This window comes from Aspergillus aculeatus (assembly GCF_001890905.1).
Source record: "Aspergillus aculeatus ATCC 16872 unplaced genomic scaffold ASPACscaffold_3, whole genome shotgun sequence".
NCBI classification, from domain to species: domain Eukaryota; kingdom Fungi; phylum Ascomycota; class Eurotiomycetes; order Eurotiales; family Aspergillaceae; genus Aspergillus; species Aspergillus aculeatus.
Genome location: NW_017962978.1, coordinates 1,506,510 through 1,526,617, shown reverse-complemented (window position 1 = coordinate 1,526,617; position 20,108 = coordinate 1,506,510). Strand labels below are relative to the sequence as shown.

Below are 20,108 nucleotides of genomic sequence, written 5' to 3'. Positions count from 1 at the left end.
CTGCTAAGATTCTCGGACCACCATCCAGTACGACCACAGACAAGGCAGAAGGGAAGAAACAGACCACATACGCCAGTCCTTCTTGTCCTCTTTTTAGAAGGCTTCATCCGTTTCACCACCGTTGCATCGACTGCAGCTTGCAGACCCGGAACATGATACCATTCCTAGGGCAGGTATCACGTCCTTGGGTGTAAGTCTGCTGATTTGACAAGGCATTTATGCTTTAAATTTGCGCAAATTGTAATTCAGATGCGCGACCATGACCATGGCACTAGACGCGCGATCCCAGTCGACCTGCCCTGGCTGTGATCATCAATACTACTATTCTGATAGCACGGAGTCGTCGCAATGTATTCTGGCGACTGAAACAGCGTGGTTGACAAGGGTCCATGCAGCGATCCCAATCTCCAACCACTCGGCCAGGGAGATGCTCTTAGGATTGTGGCATAGGCAATCCATCCATTAAGCCATCCGCGATCGCTCTAGGGGCCAGGCCGCTAGAACCGATGTGATCATAGTAGTGCCCGTTATCGCAGGGCGGACAGGCATCAGTCATTCCTCAATCGGGAAGGTGACTGAAGAGGCCTCCGAGGAGCGGGAACCGGCTCCATAAATGGCAGCTGATCAAACCTAGTAAGTAAGTACAGTACCTCAAGATTGGAAGTTAGAATTCAACACGGTTTGCGCATTACTTCCAAGCCCCAGTAAGTTCTTAGTACTTGTAATTGGTGTTACCCTCAATGATAACAAAGCAAGCGGAATAGAGAGGCAGTTGTCGGATTCCAAGGATCCGTAAGTGGCACAGGTCTTAGCCAAGCGATAATCAAAGCACCAAAGGACATAGTGTGAGTCGGGAACCGTGAATTGGTGCTGTCTTCCCGGACTAGTGGTAACTTGCAAGGCACGGGAAGGCGGGACGCAGATACAAGGCTTCTTTCGGGGTGGTGTCTGGGCCAGGTTTATCCGGGAGAACCACCAAGGAATAGTAATGCCGCGAAGGGGGAAGAACTGGAACTGGAACTGGAACACGCCAAATTGGCAATAAGCGCGAGAGGGCGCGATCACCGAATCATGGCGCGTACAAGGGCCTGCACAGCATCTGCGCCAAGCAACACGGATAAGACTTTCACGATTTATGTCATCTCGAAAGCCCCTTAACTTTGTTTTTAGACGTCTCGGGGAGAGATGGTCGCACGACCGCTGGTCCGGAGGGAGGATTCGGCTGTTGATTACTCAACCGATCGATGGAACAGGGGAGAATAGCTGAGGAAACGTGGCGTGTCTGCCTTGCGCAGGTCCAGTTAGTCAGGAGATTAATCAATCAATGGTCTCTTGCCAGGGGAGATTGGAGGAGGAGTAGGAGGATGCAGTAAAGGGCGTTCGTTCATCGTTACCTATATCATAGAAACACAATTATGGGAATAAACCCCCCTTTAGGGAGTTATGTTGAAATTAAAACACATTGCTCGCAGCCACCAATAATAATCTCCTTTCAATGGCTCATAAACTCCGGACATCAGGCCGGGGGCCCGAAACGTGGGACGCGAGTCAATCAATGACGACATTCGCCTTGGAAGAAGGAAATACGTACTTAACAGAAACGCGTGGGCAAGTATCGATGGTCATTTCCCGTCTCAACACCACGCGTCTGGGATCTGAGTTTTGTGGGTGTGGGAGGAGGCGGGTACAGGGAGGCATAGGAAAAACAAAATTCGAGTTTTACAAGTCTGCAATAAAAGATTGAAGCCATGCGCAGCTATCAATAAGATGATATCAATTGAACCATCCCACCATTGACCGGTCAGTGACTTGACTTCACTTGCCCTTGCTTCATTGCCATTCATTGGCAGAGAGGCCTCCCGTGACCGCTGAATAATACTACCACTACTAGTCAGCTAATTTAGAGCATTTTTGCTTGGGGTTAAATGTGGAGGCGTTTATTTACACTACTATCGGGCCCGCTCTTCCCATTCTGCGCTAAGCCCCATCGCATCTAGAGCCGGTGTCTGTCTTGTCTTGTATCTTTGATCGTTCACCCGTACAGTATGTACCATTTGCCCCGTTGTGTTCGGTATGTATTTGCGATGAGCCCTTACACTGTATTCTGTCTTCGGGTCACATCTGATACCGTTCAGTTCCGACAGAAACACCACCGCTTGAGACCCATCCATCCCCGACTGGCTGTCAAACGAACAGGACTAGGTAAGAACGAGAGTTACAAAAGAGCAGGGCCAATCTACCCATGGTTGAGGCTCTCCGCTGCTTCGGTCGCCGCGAACCAACCTAACCAGAAATAGTCATATTGTCTCGGGCCTCGATGGGCGTTTGTAGAATTTCGCGTCGCCGGTTGCCCGGGGATTGCAACCAATTTAGCCAGATCTCGATTCGTCAATCTGATCGATGGCTCCATGGCAAACGTGGGTATCTCTTCCACCTGTGAGGATTATGTGCAGTGCTCAGTACATACTACAGGACCTCAGGCATTTCATCCTTGCGATGTCAGAATCATATGTTTGCGTTGTGTGCAGTAGTTAATCGTTACCTTTCTCGCACCCCCATGATGTTGGAGGCAAAGAAGAAGTGGACTCTATGACGAAATCAAGACGCCAAACGAATGAAGCTCAGCAAAGAGAAAATACCGGACAATCCCATGTTTCGTCCACCACCACAAACTGTATACTGACTTAAGGAATAATTAGGTAAAATCGGCCGGCCGGGTGGATCGTTAGCGAGTGACGATACCATAGTACTGGTAAGAAGTCAATTGAGGCAAAGTAAGGGCTCACCCGTATGTGATAGATACACCGAAAAGAACAATGAATAGAGTAAACTCGTTCACTGCGTACATGTGCTCATTCAGCTAATTCGCAAAGGAACTACTCGTAACACCTCTCCCGCCTGGATAAGAGTTGATAGTAGTCTCTAAGTCCACCACAGACCCTCCGTTGAGCCATCGAACAACCAGAGGACTATCAAGATCGACCAGAGATTATGTATCAAATCATGTCGACAGCGCAATCCAATGTGATACAGACTAGCCCGCGGTTGCTATACATCGAAAATAAAATGTTCTGTGAACCTTCCAGAACATTTCCCAATCCAGCCGGGCTTACCAGACGCGTTCACCAGGCTTTCCCCATCTTCTGGCCTTTTTTTTCTTCAACCTCTTTCTTGGCCTCAACTTTTTGTCTTTTCTGCTTCACCTGGCCCACTTCTATCACTCACCGTAATCGTTTGCCTCCCGGGCTACCGCTAGTTTGTGTGTGTGTATTCCCCGACCAACGCCCACTTGGGGTCATTTCTTGAAGGCCGGTTTTTTCGAAGGGTGGATCTCCACTCCGTCGGAACTGCGGGGCTGGCTAGCAGAAAAAAAACAGCCTTTTCTTTCTCTGGTACTCAAACCTGGAAGGACTTCGCAGTGGCGGTCGTCGACAAGTACTGTACTTTTCATGTGATTTGCTTGTTCATCAGTGGGTGCTTTCCGATGGATCATGACAGCGATGCTCAGACAATAAGATCTTATGTCGAGGAAAGTTTTCGATTGAGATTTTTCCTTTTTTGCAAGTGAACTCAATTCAGAAATCAATCCTGGTTCCAAGTCCTGGTTCCTTCAGGTAAGGAAAAAAATTCCCATGATCCGCAGTGGGCTGGTAAAATTTCATGGAGCCGAATGCGGTGTGTTCAGATGGTACAGAACACTAAAGCTTGGAAATTCACCGATACTAGAACTATACACAGTGTGCTTCGAAAGAGGTAGAAAGTCATGGGCCGGGGAGGAAATGGCATGACATTCGAAGACTTTTGACAGCTCTTCTAAGGGGGGGATAGAGAACAAGAAAAGAAAGAAAGATACCTCCGGAGAATGAAGTGAGGACACTCTTCGATGTGTACGTGTACTCTGTATACTCAAACTTAGGACGTACTGGACAATAGTATTCCAGAACCAAGCTCTCCCCCGATGAAATAAGTAAAGATTGATATGTCAGGCAAAACCTTACGCACCACTGCGCATGCTTTTAGCTACATAGTACTTCATGCACAAGACGTCCACCCGCTTCTCTATAAGACGCTCGTTGGTGGAGCAAGCAGGCAAGAAAGAAACCATGTATACAATACTGCATACTCCGTACAATCGGTAAACTCAGAGAATAAGAATACGGTAGCCCGCCATCACTACCTCCATAACCTCTAGCGCTTGTGGTTTGGAGACGCGTATACAAATTGGGTTTCGGACCAGTTTGATGCGATCCAAAAATAAAGGACATCCCCAGGAATATGGCCCTTGCGTAGGTGATGGTTTATTGTGTCTGTGATGTTGGTATGAATGGTGACACAAGCTGAATACCAAGGGTTGGTTGGCCTGGCGATTATGGTGTTCATCGATATGCTCAGATGTTGCAGTACAGAAAGACCAGGTATCCCTATCCCTCCAGCCCTCAAGAATGTGTGTTATTTGCGAGTTCACCCAGGATGAAGGTGCTTTGGTCGAGAGAGAAGACGCGGTTGTAGATCGAACGGAGAGGAGGGAGGATGCTGCAGGTACCCAGCAAGGAGCGCGCGCTTATATTCGCCTTGGGTTGGATCCATAAGATCTTGGGATTTGATCGCAGACTGAGAATTCCCTCACTCTCGCGCGCGCTACACTTTAAGATCGAAGTCGTCTTTGTCAGTCGGTCCCTTTTAGATCCTTAATCCTTGAAACGTTCATGCAACATGCTGGTGAAAAGCACCACGTCATTCCTACATCCGCGGGTAGTCTATTGAATTGCAATCGGCAGGAATACCCTTGCATAAATAGTGATAAAGAAGTGAGAGTATGCCAACAACATGCATGTCAGATTCCTCACGGTGGATCGTACCTTTTTTTTTCTTTTCTCTTTCCTACCAGGATCTGTCGGATTTCTGATCCGCTTGACCCCATCGTTTGCCGTGATGCTGGATTTTTGGTCGAAAAGCGGCTAGAGGGCCGGCGCCCCTATCCCATTCGGTCTGCCGGTACTATATCAGAATGATTGAAATGATAACTTACCGTAAGCTTTTCATGACTCCCTATACGAGTAGACTGACCAATGTGCAAGCTGTGGAATGGATTCTTCTCTAACGAAGAGCGGTCATTTCCACTATCGACTATGTACTGTTCAATCTGTCAGAAACGGACACCGAAGCTCCGCGCTATTGAGATCAGCCGCACTTTTACCCCTGACAATACATTGAAAAAGCTATCTAGAGCCTGGAAGGCGAAAGGTGTTCTAGAAGTTGGATTGTGATGGGCTGATCCTCTAATCATCGACTCGGACACGAGAGTCAATAATAATGCATCAATATGGAGCACCGGCTGTCTAATCTCCGTAGGTACCGAGATGAATTGTGGGCATTTTAAGAGACAAGCAGAAGATGATGTTTCTATGTTTAGCATTCCATGCTCCCCGCTTCCCTCCCCATGGGAGAAGCACCAGGTTACGTAGGAGAACATGGCGGCTAACTACCACGCACACAATGTATATGCTGCACATGTTATTCAGAATGTCCAACAGGCACGACTCGAAAGGACATTACACAGGTTACTTCAGCAGATAAGTAAAAAACGCATACAGTGATGGGATGGTGACTTCTCTGTCTTTAGTCGGATTAGATTGCCCCCCTCCCCAATCCCGCGTCAGCCTCGAGTGGCTGTGCTGTGCCTTGAGTTGCTGAGAGAGATTGGCAGTCCCATCCGATCTGATATCCACTTCCCTTGATGCAAGTCAATCAGAGCTTATGTTATAGGCAGGGGGACCAAGGCTAATTCGTCCACCACCAGCCACTTTTGTCAGCCACTGCCCGCAAAAAGACATCGCGGTTCAATTTGAAATTGGTGTTGTTTGAGGAATCTGAGTTTACAGCACGTCAGAGACAAAGCTCGAGAGAACGAGATGTTTGGCCGAGGGGATAAAGATGATCGAGTAAACCCTGTGGCGAGCTTTGCCTACTGTTATGGGGAAAGGGGTGTACCTCGCGTGCGTTTGAGGCTTTTTAGCAAGGCATCAAAGGAAGCCAGAAAAGATGCCCCATGGTATGAACTTCTCAGCTCCCCGCAGTTGGTGGGCAGAGTAACTTCTTCTCCCTTGCTTCTCTTTGGGATGTACCCGTGGCTGGGCCTGCGGGGATCATCTTCGTGACCAGCGATCTCAAGTTGACCTAGATTCAACGTGTCGGCTGTTTGCCACTGGAGCTCATATCTGTACGGGGCTGAACAATAGTAAGAGGGGGGGTAAAATCGTGGGACGTAGTAGTCCATAACAGCCTGTGTATACGGTACGCTGGTCATTGTTTCGGGGTGAGAGTTGATAGAACTTCTTGATCTGGAAGTTTTGATCGCAGTATGGTAGATTGGGGGGAGAGTGTGGGGATCGTGTACGGTAGCTTGGGGGAATTCCCTTGTTCGAAGCAACCAGCCTCAGCGACCGGAGGATGAGGCGAACGTTCTATGGTAGGTTAATGTAGCTTTGATGGGCTATCAGACCTATCCAAGAGACACCGGGATTGTTCCCTTGGTAGGGAAACGGACAGACCCCTGGGCAACCGAAGAAGAATCGATGAGAAAGCATAACCCCGCAAGAAGAACAAAAAGGATGATGAAAGTTCTACAGTTCATTTGCGTACTTCACTGAAACAACAATGAACCAGAATGCGGACGGAGTATGTGTGTCCATGGAGGACGAGGTGCTGGTGGAAATAGACGATAATGGTGACAGGGATATTGATCCAACAAACTCATACAAACGGTACTGAAGATAGTTTTGACTACGTCTGGTTTGAGCCCGCGCGCGTGCACTTTATTTCTTGTCAATCCCAAAATTCTCCTCTTCTTGGTTCATTGGGCAAAAATCAAAGAATCTACACCAGTTCTTTCGCTCGTGATATTTCTTTTTTCTTTCCATATACCTCGGGATCCGGTAATTTCCCCCATCCATCCTCTCATCACAAAACAAAGACGTCAATTGGAAAACGACTTGGTCGAGAACACAAGCGGACGATGGTTGTTCATGTTGATCGGCATTGATAGGCTTCTGAAAGAGAGAGAGAGGGGAGGGGGGCAGCAATGATGACTGGTCAAGAATGAACCGTAGAGCAAAGACACGACACGACACGACACGTTATACTGAGATCTAATGGTGAGGAGGACCAGGGTCGTGTCTGGCTTTTGAGCCAGTGAAAAGAATATGGGGTAGTCGATGACGGCGATAGGAAATGGTGAGAAGTTCTTCCCGTCCTTCTCTGGGACGCGACCGCATGAATTGATTTTGTATGCGTTGTATGTACGGAGCAGGCTTTCTTCCTTTAGTACTGTATGTAGCATGATTACTGCCTACATACTGTATGTACTTACGGAGACAACGGGACCATACCGAAGTGAAATGCCAGATTACGGGGCAGTAAGCAGCTGAAAAGAGGGTGCAAGAAAAAAAAAAGAAGAAAAAAAAACTCAGTCGGCTACTCCGCATTGTGGGTAAGCCAAGCGGTCGTCAAATGGCATTACGTTCTTATGAAGTTATGATATACATATGTAATACTTACTGGGTTGGAGAAGGAAAGAGGATAGATAGATCGATAGGGGAAAGTCGGTCGATTATTCAGTGAGGGGAGAGAGAAATCACATCAATAGTCAAGTCATAGAGGGCGCGGCTATCATACAATAGACAATGCGTGTGTTGCATATGGTAACCCGTAGACCGCTCTCGAGGGAGAACTTCTTTTGAATCGGAATGATTCTGCTGCAGATGCTGGTAGCGCCAAATTAGAAAAATCCTGACCTGCTTGATCATTCCATATATGATTGGTTTCAAACTAATTTATCTTGACATTGGACATGGGTTTCAAGGTAGGTCTACTGGAAAAGAAGTTGGTCATCAAGACCGGTTGGAGCATCAAGATGAGAGGCCACGAAGGGAGAAGAGCAGCCGGGGGGCCAAGGACCGGAGGTGTTCCTGGCCTGAATCAGGGAGGGCAATGGCTGGCGAAGACTGGTTGGTGAGCACGGAGATCACCCCACCCACCAGTCCACCCAAGTCCCAAGGGAGCGCGGGTGCTGGGGAGGGGGAAGGGGGGAGTTGAGGACTGGTTGGTGTCGCAGGCTTAGGCTTATAGTACATGATAGTAGGCGTAGGCTTAGGCTACCTATAGTGAGGGTGTGGCCCTTTTGGGGAGGCAAAAAGAATGGTGGGAGAGTGTGAGTGCAGACTAGAAGCCGCCATCACAGACAGATCATGTATCATCTTCTCTCCATACATAACTACAGACTGCCCAGTATAAGTGAACAAAGACACTGCAGAGCAATGGAAGTAAAACCTCCACTTCTCCTCAGCTTGGTTGGCAACGTCAGAAAGACATGCAATTGCATGCTTATCATTATTGAATCGGTCGGTCAATAGGGAGCAAAAACCAGCCAAAGGATAATAATGAATGCACAGTAGCTACCGACCAACTAAGTATCGACTACGAAGTAGTCTACCCCTCATGGACCAAGGCTGGCTCGGGGCTAACAAGAACTCGACCCGGACGGAGCATCCTTACGCGATGGACAGTACTTTACCGTGTTCAACCCCAGAGAACAGGCAGAGACAAGAAGAGACAGGCAGCAGACAGACAGACAAGGTATTTGACTTTCACTCATACAGTAAGGGTTGCTGCTAACTTCCTTGTGGCTCAGGCCGCATTGAAGGAGTAGGAGAGAATTGCCCTTAAGACGTCCTACCTAGACCGGGCTAACCTCTAGACTACCTAGTATAGTATCTGCATATGAGGGTTCCGGTTTGACCAACCTTTTGGTATGATCCAGTAATTTGCTGCACCGACTACAGCAGCGCCCGCCGGCGCCCCCCCGACCGACCTCCTTATGTCAGGCCTGTTCCACAACTACACTACTGGTTGGATCTGGATGGAAATTCTACTTGCGCCATACGTTTCACAGAAAACGCGAAGCATTTGTTCAATCTGATACTGAAGGCCAAAAGGAAGGGAATGCGGAGGGGAACGTCCATTTCAGTATAACCAGCAAACTGCAATCAGCAACCAGCAACAAACCAAATGTACTGTACATACAGTACAGACACTACCACAGTTCTTGGGTCGAGTATGAAATAGAAGGATTGACATTTCCATGGCAAGAGTAAAACCAAGGCCAGCCAGCCAGTCCAGCCAGCCCAGCCCAGTCCACAGCCAACCTTCAACTGTGCCCGGCGGCGGTAAGGAAGGTAAGGAAGAGGTATTGTTGAAACCAGATGAAACCAGAACTGGTCTATCCATACATACTTTACTGTACACTGTACACATACTATACATACAGGACATACTGTACGGGTACCTCAAGCAGCCCGCAGCCCGCCCGTAACCCGCTCTTTCATAGTTAGTAACTTCCGGGACCTCGGGACACGGTACCAATTACCACGGTCGATACGTGAAAAGCGTCATGGTTTACCATACATCGTGGGCAAGCTAACCTGCAGCGATCCTCTTTTGAGAGACTTCTATCTCCGGGCCACTCGTCCCATCTCTTCTCGTTCTTCTCTTTTCTTTTCTTTCTACTACACCCTTCTGGAGAGAGAGAGAGAGCAATTCCTCCTCACTTTCCTCTCCTCCTAATTCTTCTTATCTTCACCTCTCCTCCCTTCCTTTCTTCTTCCTCCCTTCTCCTCCGCCGCCGCCCCTTTTCCTGCCATCCCGTCAATTCATTTGGAGAGATCTGAGACTGGTCCCCAGGCCTAAGATTCGGTTGACTGCACTATAAACAGTCGACTTCATCTGTCGCCCGTTGCACCAGCTCTCCAGTCGAGCCGTGTCCGTCAGCTCCTGCTTCGACGTTATCTATCGACGTTTGTTAACTCAAACGGCGAATTCCTTCCCCCCTCCCCCCCACATCTGACTTCCGGTGCCTACCCCCGTGACATCGACCGTCGGATTCCCCTGATTTCAGCTCCTGCCGGTTAGAAGAGCGAAGAGAGGGTTCTTTTCTGTTCTTTCATCCGAAAGCTTTGTGTGTACATGCTTTTATTTTGGTTGTGATTTCCTCAAAGGTGAGGCGTCAAAATTTTCCTTCTTCCCTCTCTCAAACCCCCCTCATACGATTGCCATGGCTGCGTTTGCATCCGATGGCAAGCCCACTGGTGGATGCTCGGATGGGATGTGGCCTCAATCCATTGTCAGTACGGCGAGATGTTCCTGTCAGTGCACGGTCAACACCTCTTGAAGTCGGTTCGTGTCAAGTCAGCAATTGCCCGCAGCGGATCTTCGAAAGTGTCACGTTTCGATCCCACGAGCACTGGACGGTCCAGGCTCGATCCTACTCCTCACGCACGCGTCTCCTCGATACTATTGAAGACTGGGTTGAATGGATGGGAGATATGAACTGTGTTCTGATAAAGGGTGGAGGACAATTCGTCGTTTAGTTAAGGCAAGAGAGCCGTGCTGCAGAGGTTGAAGGGTCAGAGTTGCCCCTTCTCGGAGTGAACTTTAGTCAATTCAACTTGATGCTGGCCGGAAGAGAAACGAGTTGGTCTATTAACTCGGTCCGAAATTAAGGGTTGCTCATGTGCTTGCGTGGGAATGTATAGGCCCTTTCCCGCATACTCGGAGGGGACGATCTCAAGCCTTCGACGACGCCGAGATACTCAAGCAATCTTACCACTGCAATTCCACATCGCAATCATGAGAAGCAAACAAAAGCATTGTTTGAACCTGACGGCTAACTTGTTACCTTCTCCTTGCTAGGAAACAATTGTCTTTTTCTTGATTAATTTTCGCTTTTTGCCTCGATATAGCCTCACTCCTTTCAATGTGGATTTTGGCTTTCTAGCGCTTTTCGCATCTCACAACTTCATTCCTGTCCTGCACAAGAACGTTCGAAAGGATACTGGATTGCCGACTGTACGTTGTGATCATTCTCATTGCACCTCGATTCCCCCCCTGACGATCTCCCCACCCCTTCACAGGGTTCGTGCCTGTACTCCTGTTTCCACATTCCGGAGTGCCCATAGGCTTGCCAGTCCAAGAACCGGTTCCTAGGGCGAAGGCGTTCAGTCGCACTTCGTCTTTTGAATTGGTATCCTCCAGAGTTCATCTCGCCGGGTCATTCTTGCGTCTTGGCCCTGCCTAGATGCCAGACACGCCGTCACGGTAAGGGTTGCATCGTGCCCTCTGCCCGAAGGCCTTCTATCTGGGTTAGTACCTTTTTATCCCCAGGGAGTCCCCCTTTTCACCCTCGACCTTTCTCTCTCTTCTTCCCTCCTTGGGCCTTCCTTTCTCAACTACAAGCCTTTCTTTAACATCTTATATTTCCTTTTACTTCTCTCTTTCTTGCATCACACTCTTTTTCACCCTGCCGTCGTTCTTTTTGTCATTATCTCTCTTTTCTAATCTTAATCTCACGTATACTAATTTTAACTTCATCTAGCTCCGGCCACTCAAAAAAAAGGCTTTCCACCAGCTGTCTGGCTATCCTTTCCCTTTCCAGTGCTCGGACTATCGTCATCTTACTGGACAGTTTCTAATATTTCCAACTAATTCCGTTCATTAATCCCCACACTTAATTCGGCGACTGTCACTCTCTGAACTCCGTCGTTCCCTGATAGACAACACCATCTATCAGATCCACTCTTTACACTAATCATTCGGATCGTTATCATCACCACCAGTCCGACAACATGGCCTATCAAAAGCGTCCTGCCTCTAGCTATCAGCCTTGCGATACATTCTTTGTGGAGTCGTATGACGACTTCCCGGCCCCTCGCATGGAACCAAAGGAGCATGCGAGACTGATTGCTCGAGAGCGTCAGTATGCCATTGCGGATGAACTTTCCAAGATTACTAGCGAAGAGTTCCGTGATGACATTCTGGCGCACATGCTGCACATGGATGTTAGTTGTAACTTGATTGGTTGTGGAGCGATTGTGGCTAATTTTGACCGTTAACAGACTGCCACCCTCCCTGACGTTGAGTCGATCGATATCCAAACCGAGATTCAATGGTTCATGCGTCCCTACCTGCTCGATTTCCTGATTGAAGCCCATACCGCCTTTCAGCTGCTACCGTCTACTCTCTTCCTGACCATCAACTTGCTCGACCGATACTGCTCGAAACGTGTTGTCTACAAGAGGCACTACCAATTGGTCGGGTGTGCGGCTTTGCTCATAGCTGCCAAGTATGGTGACAAGAAGGATCGTGTTCCGACCATCAAGGAGCTCAAGTCGATGTGTTGCTCGCTTTACGACGACGACATGTTCATTCAGATGGAGTGGCATGTGCTGCAGACTTTGGGCTGGACCATCGGTCATCCCACGGTCGACAACTTCCTGCAAATGGCTGTCATGGATTGCCCTTATGACGCAGAGGTTGAGCACCTGTCTCTCTACATCGCGGAAATCTCCCTGTTCCACCGGGAATTTGTCTCCAAGCCTTCTTCCGATCTAGCCAGAGCCTCCTTGGCTCTTGCACGGTGCATCCTGAACCGAACTCAGCCTCGTCACACTGAGTGGGCTTCTCAATACGACTCTATGACCCTAGTGGGATTGTCTCAGCAATTACACCAGCCCTCGCAGGTGCTCTCTAGAAAATACTCGTCGGCCCACTACTCGCGGGTGTCGAAGATCCTGGAGCAATTCCTCGCCCGCCAGGCCTCCGTCGCGAGCTACACGCCCCCTAGCCCGCCCTCCGATGTTGTTCCGGCCGAGTCTAAACCCTATGAAGGAGAGATTGGTCTTGCTACGCCCCAGAAGGCCCCGCAATCATCCACTATGGCTCACGGCTACATCACACCGCCAATTACTCCTGAAAACGAAGTCTTCGCCAACGGTGGTAATCCTACCTTTGCCAAAGGAGTAGCTGGCACTAGTGCCTGCTCACCATCACCCACCCCCTCCCCTAGTGTACCATACACGGGTGCTCCTAGCTACGCGCAGGAGGCTACATATCAACAACAATATCTCCAGCCTCAAATGTCGTTCAGCACCGGCTACTGAACTTGACCTGGCTGAAAACAATCTCCGTCAAATAGTATATCATCACCTCGCTCGATACCTAGAATCAATGTGCCTTGTGCCTTGTGCCATATTTGCCGTCTCTGGTTTACGATCTATCCTCGATCCGACCACAATCAATCTGCTGAGAAGGATTATCGTTTTTTCTTTTATCTCTCTCCACTATCCTCTTCCTTTGTTCCGTGTCTAAAAAATTGCATACCCATCTTTCTTCGCATACCATCTCTTGGGTCTCCCAAGTTGCATCTAGCTCGTTTGTCATCCTCTTCTATAACTAGCATTGCAAGCGCGAGCTGTTGAAATTTATTTGCATTTCACTGTGTTTTCTTTCTATTCCCCCGCCTCGAAGACCCAGTTTAGCAACGCAGATCATTGATTCTCTGCAGTTGCGGGGCTCGACACTGTTGTGCTTTTCCTCTTTGCTTCATTCCCCCCCACTTTACATTTGTCACTCGTAAAGAACATTAATGTGGCTCAAGCTCTGACCTCTCTTCCTCATTCGGGCGGGATCGTGTCCATGCTTTTGTTAGCATAACCATCCGCTTTCTTTTTGTGATGTCGCTGGATGAAGGAAAGAGGCCCCTTTCCAACAGAAAAAAAAAGCAGAAAAGAGCTCCCTGTCAAGTGCAAAACAAACCAGACACCCAAATATACACATCATATACAACAATAAAAAAAACCACAAGACAAGGGAGTTCGCGAAATCCAAAAACAAACCACCCCCACTACCCCATAGTTTTTGTGCTTTGAAATGCTTTGGGGGCGACTGCTTGCCCTTTCTACACATAACTCCCAAATACCCTTGCTTGCACCTTTTACCTACACCATACACTCTACACACTCCCCCACAGACTAGCTGCAGAACATACTAGCAAATAAGACAACAAGAGAGAAAAAGAAGAAGAGTGGCTAGATGGAAACAGATTTATTTGACGGAAAAATCGCTTCCGCTTCCCATCGAATACCTTTCCCTTTTTTTTGTGCCTTTCGTGTCTTTGCGCGTGGTATCTCGAATGGAAATCTTCTATACATACTACATATACATGATCATTTTCCATACGAATAATCAAGCTGAGCTCGTAGACTCATTTCCCGTGGTTATTGGCCCCCTTCATCGAGCGCAAGTATGGACTTGCTTTCCCTCTCGTCTGGTACTCTCCACATCCTGTACTTGCACTATGTTTGTCTGGTATGGCATTGCTATGCCTGTTGTTTTTGTGCGTTGGCAAGGTCGTCCGTGTATCCAGCCCGCTGTGGTCTCCCCTCCCGCTCCCTCTTCCCTTTCCCGGGCCTTCTCTGGAAATGCCAACGCCGGTAAATGGTGGTCAAAAGCTCTTACCTCCCATTCTCCACCTCCGATAATTCTATCAAGAGATCCCCCGTGGACAAAAACAAAACAGGCTACCGACTATCCCTACTACATCAACTAGAGCAGTTAGAAAGAAGTCAGGTACCGAGATCAACCATCATCGCTACATGGCTCACTTGACATGTGCGGAACCGAGGGTGGGATGGAAACGAAGCGATATTGACATCTGAGAACCCCCGGCCCGAGGCAATACACGATGGTCTGGCAAGACAAACCAACACAACTGCAAACCCATCAAGTACAGTCAGTACCCATAGAATGACCACTCCACCGTGACGATTTGACTTGATATGTACATGCTACGACGATGACTTTGTAATAGTGGAGTACAGAAGCTCCAAAGTACATACAGTACAACACTGTTTGCACATACACATAAGCAACAAAGTAATCGAGAATCTTCGCTGCCCGCTCCGTCCCATTCACCCCTTGCCTCGACTTTACTACGAGTACGCACAGCGGACATACTTATAGGTCCCAAGGTGATGCTTCAGTGGCAACTGTCGAATCGACTGTATTCTGCGATGTACATACAGACAGACATACATACATACATCCGGGCCGCAACCTCGAATAGTTCAACGCTGGGAAAAAGGACGAATACTACAGAAATAAAAAGTGGCAGAACTCAAGACCAGCCAATTCATAGAACGCCAGTTGTAATTTCCCTTTAAATATCTACCAGAACCCGATTGGTCAGAGAAGATCGATCGGACCATGTTTCATGCAACAACAAAAGAAAAAGAAGAAAAACGGCAACAAGAAAACTTAGAATAAAGAGACCCAGAACCCGCTGATTTCGGCTGAATACGGCATACATATCGTGACGCATCAAAAGTCTCGTTGCAGTGTTCAAGCGTGGTGATGGATGATGGATGATGATGATGATGGGTGAACCGTGATTTATCATAGCAAGGAATTGAAAAACAAAAGGGCGATTCTCGCATCGTCTTCATCTTCTTCCTTGTTTTCGTTCTGGAGTCATGAAAATCCCCCTCTCTTCAAGCAAATGAGTATTGGCAGTTGTGGAACGACCGTACGGTCTGTTGGACCATGTATGGACAGTCTAAGGTCTGTCTGTCTGTCAAGGACGCGTGTTTCGGAGCATCGGCTCGCTATGCTGTCGATTCTGAGTAACATGAAAGATGACGAGCCTGGCATATCCGACATCTGCCAAGCCGAGGATCGGATGAATGGAGAGAGAAATGAGTCGGTAGAGCCAGGATCACTGCACTGCAGTGGGGTTCCTCAGGCTGGCGCCCGAATGTCGGCGGGATAACTGTGGCGCACCTGCCGAATTGGCGGTGATACTGTGCTAGCCCAGCCGGTGGCCAAAGGCTGCACTGCCGATAGCGAATGATGGGCACTGGTCAGTTTTCGTGGTGTAGGGTCCGGGTATCTTGATGGTGACATATGGCGGATGATGATCGCTTGGCATGCAATTACCAGGACCTCTAGTAGCTTTGTGCCGAGACAATTGCAGGCTGCAGACGTTAGCATTGTAATCGAGTCAACGTACCAGTGCAGAAGAAGCAAGTATCGTCCAAGGTACAGATGCCTCGGCATTGTTACACAAGGGTGTAGTTTCTGGGCTTGGCGAGAACAAACGAACAAGCAAGGGACGACTTACAGGACTGCTGAGCATGCTGTTCCGCTTGTTCCGGCCCTTCTTAATATGGTTCTTCAAGGCCGTGGAATCCAACGGTTTCAAGAGTTCGAAGCTACACAGTAGTTCACCTGAAACAGACATGATGGCTCCCCAGTTATCGAATTCACCGCAATACTAAATCCAGAGACAGTCAGTATCATGAAAAGCATTGACACAAATAGACTTCGAAATATACTCACGTTAGGCGCAGAGAAGACAGTAACCAGAATACGGTCCTGATAGAATTCATAGCCGTCCTCGACCACCATGTGCGCTCGACACACCAAATCAAAGTCATGCCGTTGCAGGAAATTCATGATGACCTGCTTGCCGAAGCAGTAGCTGACACCACGCTCGCTCGGTTCCCAGTCTTCCTCCATGTCTGCTGGATCACTCCACAGAAGATCGTTCAGCAGTCCATAGTCCGGTACGTCGGTCGGGCGGGCGATACCTCGGATGTCATCCATATGGGAAAGACTCGGCGACAGACCACCATGGACACAGAAGATCTTGCCAGCAACGATCGCAGCAATTGGGAGGCAGTTGAAAGTATCGATGAATGTTTTCCAAGTCTTGATGTTGCAACGCCGTTTGCACTCGTCATAAAATCCATACACGCGAGTGACGTTGGCACACTCGTGGTTGCCACGCAGGAGGAAGAAGTTCTCGGGGTACTTGAGCTTATAGCAGAGCAAAAGCAGAATTGTTTCCAAGCTCTGCTTTCCACGATCCACATAGTCACCCAGAAAGAGGTAGTTTGAGGCCGGGGGGAACCCACACATCTCGAACAGCCTAATGAGATCGGTGTACTGACCATGGACATCTCCGACAATCTTGACGGGGGCCGACAGCTCCAGAAGAGCGGGCTGGGAGAGGAAGAGTTCCCGTGCGGCGCTGCAAATGGCCACGATCTCTGCATTCTTCAAGCAAACGGTCTTGGTAACCTTGGTCGAGTAGCCAGCATCCAGGAGTCGTGAGATCATGTCATCCAGGTCGATCGACTTCAAAGCACCCATTCCCATTCCCGGCGATGAGGATGTTTCGTTGTTCATCGGGGTGTTCATGATGAAGTCCAGAATCGGGTTCAGCTGGTTCTCCCTCTTGATGAGAATCGATTCGCCAACTTTCTGTGTAGAAGGGCCCTTGGGGGCAACACCGGTCGGGGGAGCGTCTGACACGAGGTCAACCTCCCCACTCTGCTGCATCGCGTTCACATCTTTATGGCCTCTTTGCAGACTGGTCGACAGGGACGGCGATGGAGGAGGTTCCAATGAGTCGGTTTTTGAAGCGGCATCGTCAGCAGCAGGGGACTGAGGAGCGCTCAGGTTGGTAGAGCTGCGCCTACTTGCCGCGGATTTGATCGAGCCAGCATCCGACTTATCGGTCTGGCTTTCCGTCTGATACAGAGCAGATGTGGAGGCGCGGGGACTGTCGCTGCTACGAATCTTAGAGCGGATCGAGCCACGAAGGGAGCGAATGGATTCTTTGGTGTCAGAGCGAGAAAAGGATGGATACGATTGCAAAGAATCGCCAGGGCCATTATTGCCCTTGGAATGCGATTGACCCATTACTGCAACGGCAAAATATCTGCCAAGCTCAATCTCAGACGCCCGACGATGGATGGGGATTCAGCAGAGGAGCACCAAGCCCTGCTAGGTGCTGGAATGCTAGCAGGTGTCTTGGCCAAGTATACCTCCGAGGGTAGGTTTGGGAGTTATAAGGAAGAGGAAAATCTTTCGCTGATGGTGGAGTCGACAGGTCAGTAAATTGTCACGAGGGCAGTTGATGACCACAAGACACGGCGATGGGAAGCAGTAGTCGGAAACCGGGCACGATCGATGTTTGGTACGGGATAAGGGATCCAGCCCTTCGAGGTGACGCGAAGGAAAAGGGGAGTCGAGTTCGATTAATGGCGCAGAAGGAATTAAAGGCAGGAATGGATGGACATCGAGTTTGGGGGAGACGAAAGCATCAGCCACCGAGAGCTAGTCGTCGGAAGGATAAGCTCCGATTCGCCGAGGAAGCTCCTAATTCGCGACCGTTAGGAGTTAGGAGGGGAGGACGAAAGGGCAATGACGGGGCGGCGGGAAGATGCAAGACAAAAATGAACACTAGTTCATGGCAATATGCATTCGAGAGAGACACTAGAAACCTGGGGGAAAGGGTTGCATGTGGAGATAGGCGGTAGGTAGTAGGTAAGATGTTCAAACGGAGAATTTAGGTAAAGTTTGGGGGGGGGGAATCTGTGATCTGTTTCTGACGGGGGGCGGGTGTAGTAGAAGATGTGGGAGGGGAAAATGATAAGAGTTGTGGAAACGGGCAAAGATGCGTCATCACGACGGGGGGGTGGGTGTGGCAGTGGAAAGAATGGGGGGAAAACCAGACCAGATCAAAATACTCACTCTCACACACAAGCCACAGAGGATAAGGTTGAGACACCTGAGCTACTGGAAGGATCAATACCGATGATGATAGTGTAATAGTAGCTTGTTGGTGGTGGTGAAGGAAGAAGAAGAAGAAGGCGAAGAGAAGAAAAAGAGAAACAGAGAAAAAGAATTACTAGGTAACTTAACTAACGGTGTGGAAAGAGAAGGCTGGAGTGAACTTACTTTACTTGTAGACTAGTTGGTTAGGTTAGCCTTAGCCTAGTGAAGAGTGTAAGTTCTCGCCTCAAGACCCAGGCCTGACTTTTCCACTCAGTTAGTCTACTACTTTGTACTGTACTTAGTACAGTACGTTAACAGCTCGGTTCAGTTCGCTTTTGGTCTCGAATCCTGCAGCCAACAACGGGTGTGGCATGTCCGGATTAATCGGTCGGCCCGGAACGGGGAAGCTTAAGCCAGAGAGCTTTTGTAGCAAGTAAGTTGCCTGAGGAACAGGAATGGAGCTGCCTGGATGGTGGGTGGGTGGATGGATGGATAGATAGATGGATGGCGGATAAATGCTTCAGCAGAACTGGTACTTGTGGTAGTGAAAGTACGGTATGAGGAACCGCCTGCTTATTATAGCATACACTCATACACTCAGGTATGATGATGCTGATGATGCTGATGCTGATGCTGATTTGTTCTTAATTGTGGATGATGGTGTGGGGGTCTTTTGTCACTGTCCACACAATCTTATCGCCTCAGGTCAAATCTTACTTCGATCCAGACTGTCTGAGTCCCCATCCGACTTATTTATAACACTGGTCACTACGGTGAGATCGTCGATGACATTATAACTATTTCATTCTCCTCGATCCCAACAAACTTCTCATGAGATCTAGAGCACTTATCGAACTTGAACACTGCTGCTCTACGTAAAAGGCACATGGTTGATCTCTTCCCACCGCGTCCACCCCTCCAAGGCCTTGGCTTCGTTCCTTTTCCCTAATCATAGGTTCTTCGTTCTTGGAATGATGCATGGAGATTTCAATTCTGCCTGGATCCTGGACGCATCAATCGTCCTCGGATGATCACCGACAGTCAGCCTCCAGAACGCTCCGACCACACCCGACTCGCCGTCCGGAGTGATCCACTCGAGGTGGCTAGATATAGATACACAATGCCGAACTACAAGCCATAACCTTGTTGTTCCACGATGGCAATATCGTCTCCAACCCCTCGCGCGGCCATCTAGCCCGCGTTCGAGTGGAAGCAAAATTGCGAAGGCAAGTATCATGCGCTGCGAGATACCCTTTAAATCCCCTCAATGATGCAACAGTCAGCGGTATGCCAACAGTCAGCGGTATGCCAAACTGCAGGAACACCGCCATTTCGACCACAGCCCCGTGGTGCATGGTCACGACGGTGGCTGCTGCTGCCAAGCCCATGCACCCTGCGCCAAGCACCAACGACTTTGTCTGAGTATTTCTCCTAACCACGTTGTTGTTGTTGGAGTGCTTGAGGGCTTTGCCTTGGCTCGCACAGCAGCTCAGCTGGGGAACAGGGAAAACCCTTATTCTTCTTTAAGGGAGCTCCTCCCTGGAAGCGAGGCATATGTGGGCCTTTGGCACAGGGTCAACGTGCAGGCTGCTTCGGCTCTGTGCGCTACTCATGCGTCTCCTGGATCACCATGAGGTCTTCACCCCCCTCCCTTC

General features: G+C 49.1%; 2 protein-coding genes across 2 annotated transcripts; one reads left to right on the top strand and one right to left on the bottom strand.

The window, feature by feature from the left end:
• Positions 1-11,678: 11,678 nt before the first annotated feature.
• On the top strand, positions 11,679-12,992 carry ASPACDRAFT_50461 (G1/S-specific cyclin; the record flags this gene model as incomplete). Its single annotated transcript, XM_020202356.1, has 2 exons — positions 11,679-11,891; positions 11,949-12,992. 2 exons carry the CDS (start codon positions 11,679-11,681, stop codon positions 12,990-12,992), a joined length of 1,257 nt encoding a protein of 418 aa, XP_020059391.1.
• Positions 12,993-15,833: 2,841 nt separating this feature from the next.
• Positions 15,834-17,595, bottom strand: phzA (putative serine/threonine protein phosphatase; the record flags this gene model as incomplete). The annotated part of the gene is made up of 3 exons (XM_020202355.1): positions 15,834-15,863; positions 16,010-16,162; positions 16,228-17,595. 3 exons carry the CDS (start codon positions 17,593-17,595, stop codon positions 15,834-15,836), a joined length of 1,551 nt encoding a protein of 516 aa, XP_020059390.1.
• Between the last annotated feature and the right edge of the window lie 2,513 nt (positions 17,596-20,108).